This window comes from Pelmatolapia mariae, linkage group LG23 (genome assembly GCF_036321145.2).
Source record: "Pelmatolapia mariae isolate MD_Pm_ZW linkage group LG23, Pm_UMD_F_2, whole genome shotgun sequence".
NCBI lineage: Eukaryota > Metazoa > Chordata > Actinopteri > Cichliformes > Cichlidae > Pelmatolapia > Pelmatolapia mariae.
Window position 1 is genome coordinate 12,275,898 of NC_086246.1, and position 12,832 is coordinate 12,288,729.

At 41.4% G+C, this 12,832-nt stretch overlaps 1 protein-coding gene across 2 annotated transcripts in view; it reads left to right on the forward strand.

The window, feature by feature from the left end:
* LOC134619973 (transmembrane protein 163a) overlaps positions 1–11,784 on the forward strand; it is a 34,570-nt gene extending 22,786 nt beyond the window's left edge. For both annotated transcript variants that reach the window (XM_063465801.1, XM_063465802.1), the window contains 3 exons: positions 6,670–6,781; positions 7,125–7,266; positions 7,499–11,784. In XM_063465801.1, coding sequence (XP_063321871.1) covers positions 6,670–6,781; positions 7,125–7,266; positions 7,499–7,559 — 315 coding nt within the window. In that variant the 3' untranslated portion in view covers positions 7,560–11,784. The remainder of the gene's footprint in view (positions 1–6,669; positions 6,782–7,124; positions 7,267–7,498) is intronic.
* Positions 11,785–12,832: the final 1,048 nt, after the last annotated feature.

Genomic DNA, 12,832 nt, shown 5'->3' on the forward strand with positions numbered 1-12,832 from the left:
CAACTGGATTCAGACAGAAGATGGACGAGAGCTTTGGATTAAGCGGCTTCCATATGGGATGCATAATGTTATCCATTTAACATTCAGGGGAAACCCCCTAAACATACTAACATACTGCACACCATGGCAGCTGTATTACCCACAGCCAAGTTCATCTCCCTGAACTCAGGCTGCCAAAGGTTTAGTGTGTAATCAGATTTTTCTGTGGAATTTGCAGTTATTTTTAAAGCTTTGACAGATAGTAACCACTGCTGTGTCCGGCCAGGACCAGGGCTCTGCTGTCCCTGGTGTAATACAGACAGCGAGCCAGAGACGGGGATTTCATTTAGAAGCTAAAAAAAGCCCAGCTGACTTTGCTCCCATATCTAATAATATCTTTACAAACAACATGCAGGATGTTTATTTGCATGAAGCCGTGTGTACCATGGCTGACTCTGACTCCGTCTTTGAGTAGTGGATCTGATTGGATGGCAAACTTTCATCTTTGGTTGGTAGCTCAGGATGATGAGACCAAGACACATAGAAGAGGGTGTTATGAACACAGAGATGCTATTGAAGATGAAATGTTAGGGACTCAAAAATGTATTAAGATCGTTTGGTTTTAAATATTTTCTTTTCTTCGGTGTTGCAGTAGATGCTGTGTGGTCATGTAGATGATGCAGTCGGATCGTGTCTGTTGCAAATTCTACAGCTCTGATTTATGATTGTCTTTTATTTCCAATGATCAGGTTAAAAATAGACTTACCTTTATTAAGTTATTACTTTCCTGTTACTCTATATCACCTGTGCAATTGCAAGGTAACAATGTAACAAATACCTGTTCTAAAGAAAGGAGGAGTGATGCGTGTGTTTTCTCTTTTATGTCCTTTCAGCACCTTTTACACACGAATGTTGTGATGACAGATTCTAATGTAGGAATCATGTAATGCTGCTGAAGTAGTTATGTGTATTTTGGCAAACATTAAATAATTTATGTAGGTAGGTGATAGTGAATGTTAAAAAAGTATATTTGACTGCAGTCCACACTGTGTGCATCTGAAGTGAGATCATTTTTATGGTTAAAATATTCAAGACTAATGTGACTCTAAATGTGCACTTTTGGTAGTGACTTTACTTTATTCTCACAAAAATATTTCAGAATCAGAATTAGAATTTTTTTCCCCTGTTATTACTGTCTGTAAGTGTGTGTGTGTGTGTGTGTGTGTGTGTGTGTGTGTGTGTGTGTGTGTGAGAGAGAGGGGAAAAAAGAGAGTGTGAGTAAAACAAGTGTAATAGCGACGCTCACAAACCTCACGTGTGAAGACTCACAAGCTTTCACACTTCTGCAAATAGCGTTTTCACCTAGTTGCCAGTCAGTATCATCCACCAGCTGCTGTTTATTATTTTCCTGCCTAAGTCATGTTCATTCAGCTTTGTCTGTGGTGGATCTCAGACGCAGCAGTAACTGGCTGGTATGAGATAAATAAGAAATATTAAAAATAGAAGAGATTAAGAATAAACTTATGGACACGAGTTTAATCGATCCTCTTAAATTCTGAATTAATAAATGTGTAATGCTGTTTCTATCGTTATGTACCGTAGCCACTGTGTAGCCACTTCATTAGGTACACTTGTTGATGTGCTCATTAACACAAATATCTATTTAGATAATAATATGGAAGCAACTCAGTGCATTTAGACATGTAGTCATGGTTAAGATGACCTGCTGAAGATCAAACTAAGCATGAGAATGGGGCTGAAAGGTGATTTAGTTGACTTTGAAAGTGGGATGGCTGTCGGAGCCAGATAGATCTACTCGGATTTTCCCGCGCAGCCACCCGAAGGTTTAAAGACAACAGTGCGAAAAAGAGAAAATATCCAGTGAGCAGCAGCTCTCTGGGTGAAGAGGTCTCGCTGACAGACTGCTTTAAGCTGCCAGAAAGGCAACAGTAACTAAAAAAACAAGAAAAAGCAAGCTCTTGTTACAACCAAGGTATGAATATGAGCATCTCTGAATGCACAGCACGTGGAACGTTGAAGCAGATGGACGAGCAGCAGACGAGCCGCGTACCGCTCCTGTCAGCTAAGAACAGGAAACTGAGGCTAAAGTTCAGACAGTAGGACCCAAATGTTGCCTGAGCTGATGTGTCTCGATTTCTACTGCAACATTTGAATGGGAGTTTTATTAATGGTTCAGACTTCTGGTGGTGGTGTAGAGTTGTGGGGGATTTTCTTGGCATACATTCGGCATCTTAGCTGAGCATAGTGCTGTTGCTGATCATGTCCATAACTTTATGACCACAGTATTTCTTATATAGCACTTTTCTACTCTACTTGAGCACTCAAAGCACTTTACAGTATACTCACGTTCTTATGGCTGCTTCCAGCCGGTGCACGTGTCATTACAAAGCTCAGATCGTCTCATACTGGTTTCTTGAACATGACACTGGCCTCACTGTACTCAACCAGCCTCCACAGTCAGCAGATTTCAATCCATTGACAACATGAAAATTTTTTTTCTTTATTGAATCTGTGTCATGAGGAATTTGTGCATATCTGACAGCAAGGTGGTACAAGTAACGTGTACCTAATAAAGTGGTCAGTGAGCGTATACGCGTGTATATGATGTTAACATAAATGCAGGTTGCCTGTCATGGTGACATCTTTACCAGCTTACTTACTCACTAACTCCTCTGTGTGCTCCTCACATTGTTGTTCCACATGTGAAGCTAACCGAGCTGGATGCTTTTCAATGAGACGAATCACATTGTTGGATCAGCTGCTGAGCAAAAGAAAGACTTTCAGATAATCTCCATAACTGACTCAGTCTCAAAATCCAATTAGTTTTTGAAGCCCTTTACAGCTTTATTGACCTAATTGTGTTTTCCTTCTATTCATGTGTGGCTGCGGCGAGGGAGAGAATGGCCTGTCGCGAGCACTAAAGTGGAAACAAAGGCAGAATGTGAGAGTGCCGAGACAGACAGATTGTGTTTTTCTGAGTCGACCCGCTCCTCTGCTGTCGCACACTTGGTTTCTACCAGACTGACTTCTGGTGCATCACAGTTGGAGATCTAAAGTGTGTGCCTCGTAGCCTCCCACTTTGTGCCAGTGTTGAAAAAATAAGATTTATTTTCATTTCCTTCCTCTCTAGAAAATGTTGATAAGGAAAGTAGCTGCTCAGGTACGCCGGGGTTGGACAGAGTGGGAGGTGTGAGGTGTGTGGAGGAGGATGTTTGGTTTGACACCTGACTGTTCCTGCTCTGCAGGTCCTTTGTGCCCAATTAATGTCAGTTAGCATCCAAAAACAAAACCGTTCTCTGCATGACACAGATTCTGTGAAAACCTTTTAACTCCCAGCAGGGCTTTTCATATTGCAAATTAATTCTGACCTCTGACAGCTGAGAGAGTCTTACATCCTTGAGGTTTATGTAATCCTTTGCAAGGCCACAGAAAGACGTTTAAATACAGCACGAAGACAAACTGCCTTAGTTACGGAGTTAAAAGCAAAAGCAACCAGTGCAGTCAGATTTGGCACCCAATAAAAATCTAATTGTTCATCAACTGAATATTAACACTTTCTATTGTGTTTGTTTTAATCCACACACAAACTTAGTTGTAGTTTTATGACAAGCTACATGCTGACATTGAGCCTCAGAGATTGCAGATTTTGCACAGAGATCTATTGTAGTTACACGCAAATGTCAACTGCTGCATTCATATTATGGGCAGAGGCTTTTCTCTCTCTCTGTGTGTGTGTGTGTGTGTGGTTCCCTCTGCCATCGGTCAAAATGCCAGCCTGCAACAGCCATGGGAAAATTGATTATAAGGTCACTGGGGGATTCCCCGTGATAACAGAGTGAGTCACAGCATGCGATCCTTCATTTCAGCTGACTGGAAACAAAACTTTCCAAAATAAGGAAATAAATGATCAACAGTGTGTGCCTCTGTTAGTACATTCACTCTTCTCAGCTCTTGACCACTGGCTACATCTATACCTAAATGTGTGTTTTTTATTGCAGTGATAGATATAATGCACTGTCATAGACTCTATATAAAAGATGGAAGTAGCTTCTGGGTCTGAACACTAAACCAGTGCACAAGTGTGACGCCTGCTTCTTATATGTGTTGCAATGAGAAGTCTGTCTGGACTGAAGTCACTGGGAAAATGACTATGAGATTCTAACAGAAGTCACAAAGGAGGAAAAAGCAGGAAATGCTTTAAGTGTTGATTTTGACAACAAATCTTGATTTTAGTCAAAAGTCCTAGACTTGTAAATAAAATGTCATTTCATTTTAGTCATACTTGAGGCATCTAAACATTTTTTAGTCTAGTTTGAGTTGACTAAATAGAAGATTTTCACAGACTAAATCTAAAGTTGATTCAGCTGACTAAAATATAAAATGTAGTCAGCTACATTTTATATTGTAGCTGACTACAATATAAAACCAATTGAATTGGTTTTTAATTCAATTCAATTTTATTTATACTGCGCCAAATCACAACAACAGTCACCTCAAGGCACTTTATTTTGTAAGGTAGACCCTACAATAATACATACAGAGAAAAACCCAACAATCATATGACCCCTGTGAGCAAGCACTTTGGCGACAGTGGGAAGGAAAAACTCCCTTTTAACAGGAAGAAACCTCCAGCAGAACCAGGCTCAGGGAGGGGAGAGTATCGGTTAGGGTCAGAAGTGTCTTTTCCTTGACGTCAAATGTGAAATGTATCCATGTGTCGTTTGCTCCTCTTTTCCTCCCAAACTTTGACATTTTGTCGAATTTTCATGAGATAAAGGGAGCACGGGAGCTAGTTGTACTGTATCCTGGGGGCAGATCAAGTGTGCACATCTGACCTTGGTGCACAAGATTACTTGTGATTCACTGACAAAAATATGGATACATTTAATAGTTTGCAGTTTTTGTCCTTGTGGGTTAGTTTTGTTTTGTTTTTTGTTTTTTTTTGCTAAATTATCGTCTCGTTTTTGTCAGAAAAAAAGGTTGTTGAGAGAAAAAAATATGATGAAAATTATTGGTCAGTTAAGTTAACACTGCTTTAGGGTGGGCTTACCTTGTGACTGACAAGTCATGTCTGCACCTCACCCACCACACCGTTTCAAAACACCAGGACGGCGATGGTTAAAACACTCGGTTCAAAGCTTCACAACAAGACTTTGCTAACAATTGGCTGAAGGCACAGTGGCTATGTCCATCATTTACTTACAGTCTGTGTGTAGCGCCTTTTTTTTTTTTTTTTTTTTTTTTTTTTTACAGCCTGCAGCCAGGCTTATTTTTTGCTTTGAAAGACTTTAAGAATTGTTGTTAAAAGTTCACATTAAGAAGCATTTCTTTTAAAAGTAACTCACCTTATGAGGATGTCTAATGAACCAAAATGAGCAATGTATGGTTTGAATACGTTTCCTGTTGCTGAAGAATGGTCAATGCTTTGTAGATAAACAATTTAAATTTTAGTTTCCAACCTGAGTCACAGCATTGACTCAGGTTTATGCAGCATGCTGAGGTTTTCTTTCCATCTCCTCTTTGATGTGCGCGAGCTTGCCAAAGTAGCTTTTCATGGCTCTGAGGCCATAGTACAATATTAATGTTGCTGCAGAGGCTCTGAGTGCTCTGCAGCTCGCTTTCTCTTCTCTAATCCATCTCTCCTCCTCCAGCGGTCCTCTGTGCATTTACATCTCAGGCATTTAGTGATGTGGCCCTCAAAACAGATGTAACAACAAAGTCATGTTTAAATTGTTGAAAACCAAACGGATAAAGCGCAGGAAGCGAATCTGTGGCTCAACACTAATCAAAAAAAGACTTATCAGGAAGAGCAATTACATAAGAGCTACGGGTAGCAATGGGGAATATTTTTGGACCATTACTGGAGGTAAACGATACTGAGGGGAGGTGGTGATGATTGTGGGGGTGTCAGGGTTGTCAGTGATAGTGTCTGTGCAGTTTTGACAAGGAGGCAGAGCAGCTGGATTCATCAGTTCAGTGTGAAAAAACGTGTTACTGATGTAGTTGTTATTAGACTCACAGTGTTGGTGAGCTTGGGAAATGTGACGTTGTGCTGAAATGTTGCTTTTCTGAATAACCTGTAGGGATTGGAAGGTTAAGCTTGCTAAAAGGCAGCTACAGTCCTGAGCTGTGTGCTGCCTTGTGATTGTAGGTGTATTGAAAAGAGACCTTGTCTTTGAATTGAGTCTGATAGATAGGGTTTGGTACACAGTGAAGTACTGGTTGTGTCTATAAATACAGATATTACCCTGCATGAGCTCACTCACTGAGTAGTAAAAGAAACCTCAGCAGTCAAGGCCATAGACTGTATATAAAGGATGGACATAGCCATTGGTTTCTGACCTTTACATTATAAAGTATCAACGCTAGACTTTTGCCTGCTGCTCCTGTGTGGGTGGGTGGGTAGTTTTTATTTTTTATTTTTATTGACCTAGAATGTGCTCTAGGAAACCCAGATGGTTGAAGTAATCAGCTAATGCTAGCAATGCTAGCAGCTAACTTTGTCTAAAAACGTTCAACCCTGTACAAGTTGCTGTTTGGTAAAATTTCCTGTTGTGAGCTGATAGTAATCACTGTCTAAAACAAGTCTTGAAGTGTTTTGAATCAATGCTGCACTTTTAACAAGGAGATTGAATCCCACTCTTGGTCTGTTGTTTTTGTTTCTCACAGGATGACTTCCTGTTCAGCGTGTCCATTGTCAGCGGTTTGATGTGCATCACATTGGCTGTAATCAAGTTCATGCTCGGCAAAGTACTGACAAGCCGAGCTCTCCTCACTGATGGTAGGTGTGCACGTGCAGAGAGATCATAGCTTTTTAGAACTTGTAAACTTTCTCACATTGCTCAGCTTTCCTAGTGATGCCATTAGATCGTGACTGTCACAATCGTAAAAATCATGGGTTTGTCACTCTGACATGTCTGTCAGCTCCAATTGGTTTCCTAAAGTTGCCTTATAGTTGATGAGATTACAGGTGCATGGAGCCAGCTCAAACATCTGTCACACTACTGGGTTCTTGGTGAAAACAATGGTGAATATCACATGTGCAGTGACACTAGCAGGTTTCTGAGAGCTGACCTCTGAACCCTCAAAGCCGACTTTGACTGACATTTGTCGTCTCTTTCCAGGATTCAACTCACTGCTGGGGGGGATCATGGGCTTCTCCATCCTGATCAGTGCTGAAGTCTACAAGCACGAGCCCAAGGTGTGGTACCTAGATGGAACAATAGGTGTCCTGATAGGTCTGATCATCCTCGCCTATGGAGTTAGGTAAGTGGCTAGTACTTGGTAAACAAAATGGCGTCATGGAGATAATTGTTGATATTGCAGCAGAACATATCCACAGAATGAATAGAGGAGCTGGGGTGGAGGTGGGTTGCAAAGCAGCTTGCAGAGCATTGGTTTGGACATGTTTAAGTGCAATATTGAGCCGAGATGCTCAGATGTATCATTAGGTGGATCAGAGGTTGATCTCTTTGCCTGTTTTTTTTCTGTGCCGCAGACTGCTCCTGGACATGGTCCCCCGCGTCCGACAAACCAGGAACTACGAGCGCTTTGAGTGACGGATCACAGAGGGCGGGTTTGGGAGTGACTGGCAGGATGGGGACTGTAGAGGCCCTCTACAGACAATCACAATCAGTCCTCGCGGTGCCAGTGAAGGCGTCTGTGCAGTCCTCCCATTCAGAGCTGGAGTGGAAGATGGCGTCAGTGGCATATTTTTAATGTTTTACAGTTTAATGTACATATGACATGTTCACCTGTTTTTCAGAAAAAGGCGCAGTCTGCTTTTTCATGCCTCCATATTTAAAGAAGGTAACAGAGATAAGACTGTGGGGGAGGGGGTTAATGTAATCTTTCAAAGGTTGTACACAGCTCAGACTGCAGTGTTATGGATGTTCAATACCTCAGTTACATGTCATCACCCCGTCACGACAGAGCAGCTTGTTTTTCCCATGGTTCCACGAGGCCTTTGCTCAGCTGTGCTATAAAGCTTTGCAGCACAGCAGGTTAGAGTGATTGATGCAGCTGATGTAGCGGTGGAGTATTAATGGTGTTTACCTTTTTATGACTAGAGAGAAGATAAATATCAATAAAAAGTCCATTTGGCACAAGGAGCAGGTACATAAGCACACACACGACAGGCTCAGTGACGTGTGATTAGCCGTTTATAATATTTATCCAGACTGCTGCAGCAACGTCCTTTTAGTGCCAGCTTACAATCCTGGAGCAAAAAAATAATCTTTTTTGGCATTGAGTCGCACAAAGGGTCGGGACCTGACTCTGTTCAACTGTAACTCTAACAGAAGGAAAACAAAACGGCTGCGCTGCCTCCCAGGAAAAGCATTTATACAATTAACTTGCGCCATCTACTGACCAAAAGAGGAGACTACAAAATGTAGGTCATTACATGAGAACGGTTATCTAATATGCAGTTGTGCTCAGAAGTTTACACACAGTCATCATGGGTCTGTCATGGTAATTTGGCATTTTAAACCAGGGTGGAATGATTGCTCAGGATACATGTGCAATAATTAAACAACAAAAACAAGAACTGGCTGCAGAGGTTTCAGTATATTTCAGATTTTCTTTACTCCACGCAGGGTCAAAAGTCTACAGAGGATCAAATATAAAGTTGCACCTCGAGCAGCAGAATTTGAATTTATACTATTATTTTATCCGCTTTGTGCAGTGCACGTGTATCTCAGTAAAACAGCATGAGAGCATGATGCTACCACCACCATGGTTGACAGTGGGTACAGTGTTCTTCGGTTTGAAAGCCTCACCTCTACTCCTCCAAACATACATCTTGTCATTGTGGCCAAACAGCTCAATCTGTGTCTCGTCTGACCATAAAATATTCCTCCAGGATGTATTTGGCTCGTCCGTGTTGGCAGTTACACATTTCAGTTGTGCTTGAAGGTGTCGACTTTTTAGCAGGAGGTTCTTTCTTGGTTCAGTGATTCTTAACATCTCAACCAATTTCCTCTTTCCCGAGGGTAAGAGTTGGGGTTTCCTTCCAGACCTTGGAAAAGTGGTGACACGTCTGAATAACTACGTGAATAACTATGATTCTTTGAACCGATGATCTTGGCGTCTGGAGTTGTTTAGAAATGCCTCCGAGAGACCATCCCAACTTGTGTAAATCTACATAAACTTCTGACCACCAACTGTAGCTGAGTGTTTGAAGCCTGACCCCGAGACAAAATTCGGCACATGAGACGCATGTAAAGGTCAAAGAAAATGACCGTCACACTAAATGCTTCCACACTGTTGGCACTGAACTCAATGCAGATACAGCTTTCATACTGACCAGTGACACAAAAACAGATTTATGGCTGAAGCTAAAGGCCCCACACGTACACAGGTATCAGTAAGCTCAGCTTGTTCTTTACCCTGATGCAGTTTTAGGAGCTGAAGACTATGAAAGAGTTCCTGACAGAAGCTGTTCACAAACTGTGCGCTGTTTTTATGAGTGGGCAGCAAGAGCTGAGTTCTTACCTCTGCCAGGGAAGTGATCTGTGTCAGTTTGTCTGTTAACAGGGCTGGTCCAAAAGCTGCAGAGAGGTTTTCAGGAACATGTAATCAGAAGGTGATTGTAGCGCAGTGTGCAGGTTTTTAACTGTCAGAGGTAATTGGATGGATTCTTCAGATACTTCGCAAAGCCGAGCATTATAAGATCGGAAAACCTAAGAGAACATGAACCAAACATGGATTTTTCCTCCTGGGTTCAGTTCATGCATGCTCTCTGCTCTTATGTTTGTAACATTGTCATGTCAGCGCTCTGATGAGCCAACCTGTGCATGAAGTAGGAGTTCTGTTGGTTTGGGCCACAGTTGTGTTTTTGCACGTTAATGTGAGCAGGTATGTAAAAACACACACAAACAGACATCAGTGTACACGTGGACAATGAATCTCAGTATTTGTCAAATGTGCGTGTTACAAACAGACTAGACCTTTAGAGATGTGTGAGGTTACTGCTGCTGGAGGAGCAAATCTTAGAAACTGTGAAGTTCTTTAAAAGAATCGGAGGTTGAGCTGGTTCAGGTTTGAGTTTATCCAGGTAACTCCAGGGTTAACCTGACTTTTCTGTATTACAAAGGTGGTTTACTTCTTACTGGGATAACTTATGCTGCAGACCTAACGTGCTCTGGAGCTGCAAGTATGAAATCACTACTCCCTGACAATCGGCTGGAAAATAGCGTCACCATTCCTGGAGCATCCCTGGGACTGCAGTGCATGGACAGTAATGGAAAAGTCTTTTAAGAGCATCTAAAGTCTTTGCGTTTTCCTGAAGGACATCAGTAATAAATGTAGATTTGTAGACAGAACTTTAGTTGTTGATTTTTCAGTTTTATTGAGCTATAAGGATTTATATAAGATTCTAAAATCATCACATACACCAAGTCTACATTTGTATTCTGCTTTTTATATTTATCCTTAACCATAAACAGAGCGTGGCTGAAATAATAAACTTACAAAATGAATTTATTGAAGTAACAATTATAATCTGTCTGATTCTCCTGTATGTGCTTCCTTTGGAGACTTCTTTAGTGTTATCGTAGTTGGTGCAACCACCTCCTCTGACACAAAAGCAGCTGGATTATTAGTCTATTAATCACAGACTCGAGTGGGTTTTGTTTCGTGTCGACTGGAAAATCAACAGCTTCTGTTCCATGTTTGTTTGCATTCATCCTAAATGGATCTAACGGGTTGCTGCTCTCTGTGAGTTTGAGGTGCTGAACTTTGGACAGCAGCCGGTGGGTTCACGTGTTTCCTGTGTTTAAGAGGAGGACTCTAGCACCAGTGTGGAAATGAGGAGCACGACTGGGAGTAGTTACTGGGGTCAGTTAGGGCCTTTGTAGCAGCTCTCCTTGTTACCACCTTTACACACGTGTTTGTTACCTGCTAGCTGGTGAAATGAAAACAGTGTCTGTACTGAACTCAGAGCTCACAGTCCTACAGACATACACTGTAGAGGCTGCCATACGGTTTTGGGTCAATGGCGACACCCCAACAGGGAAATATTTTAATGAAATTCAATGCAGTGATGATTGTGGACATTAAATGAGTCGCTGTTTATCAGGAGTCAACGTGTTTCCTCTCATATGTGAAGCTGCTGTTTAGAAGGGTCGCAGCTACATTTTCAGGCAGAAACCTGCTAGTTTCAGTAACAGTGCAGTCATACAGCTGACTCGTGTTAATCACTAGCTCATTCATTCCTGCCTGAAAACCTTTTGTCAATCAGCTGTGATGGCGGCACGTCCTTTTTGGTTTTAATTTAAAGAAGCTTTCACTTTCTAGCTGTCCTCCTCCTCCTCATCGTCGTATTGAAGGACTTACTTTGTACAATAGAGCTCCTCTCTATCCCAAAGCCTTAATTTTGCTCATAGGTGTTTGTGCTACTTGATCAGGGTTTTTTTTGTTAGTTTTCATATCTCCCACATTTTCCTCAGTCTGTGCTTTCTGCTGTGACCGTAACTGAATGTACACGCTGTGCTGTGATACTAGTTTTTATGAAAAATCTGTGACTGTGCTGTTTGGTTTTATTTATTTAAATACAAATAAGGGATCAATTCTGTTCCTGAGCTTGTGGAGATACATGTGTGCCTAAAATCGGTGTGAGAAACAAAACATGCAGATAACAGAAAATTATTTTGGAAGGCCAAAATATTAAGAAAAGATCACAACAAAAATACAAACAGCTTGTAATCACTAATTTCCTGTCTTCGACATGTCGTAAACACCGAGAGACACATTTAACTCCATATCAGCTCGGTTTTCTTAAACTCAGACACAGAGTTTAAGGCGCTCCTCAGCCTGCTGACTGTACACTTCTTTGCTCGTGTAAATAATCTGTATAGCTGTAATGTAAAACCAGAGTCTGAGCCATTTGTCACAGAAAAAAGGTTTATTTAAAAATAAAGTTGTATCCCTCTTACTCGTCAAAAACAGTGAAAACAAAACCATTGCGTTACCCACTTTTCACTGCTGTTCTGGGGTTTCTGACTTTTAACTGAGAGCAAAACAAATCTTCATCCATGTTGGTGTGTGTGTAGCAGAGTTCATACAATGGAGACATTCAATGCTGAGGTCAAAACAGATGAGATACGCTGATTTATTCTGTCCAAACTTTGCTGATGGCTTGGCGCTCTGAGCAGATTCCTCCAGAAACCAAACAGCCTATGATCTGATCAAAGATGTGCTCTGAACAAGCCCAGCTAACAGAAAAGAAATAAGGCTCTGGCTGCAGCAGAAGGGGTTTAGCTGATCACTTAAGCAGGCCTCAGAGTCATGGTTATTAAGAAGCGACTGTGAAGGGTTCAAAATATTTGCCTATTCGCTGAAAAAGGAATCATGCTGGGTATCACTGTTGGTTTAGCATGAACTCAAGCATTCCCACCTTGGATATGTACGAGCTTTAAACGCTGGTGATATTCTACCCTTAAAAAATAAAAAAATAAATCATGACCAAGTTCCATAAAAAGACCAAAACCATCAATGAACAGATTGCTCCAGCAACTCCCTTATGCATGTGCCGTTTAGTTTGACTCAGTCCCACCTGCTACTCTGTCCTCATGTTTTAAGAATGGCTGCTAAGCGCTACAGTGCAGTAATCATCCTGTGGGTCACTCAGTACTTGTGTGCACTTGTCATCAAGTGTGAAATGTGGTCCTGGAGATACTAGTGGGACTATTTTGATGCCGTTTAAATGTGCATTAAAGATGAAGAACCACAGGTGCACGGTTGATTTAAACGATGTGTGTGATCACACTGGTCTAAACATTGACATATTCAGTGCTACCCAAATACAAGGCTTCACTTACAGCCCTGATTT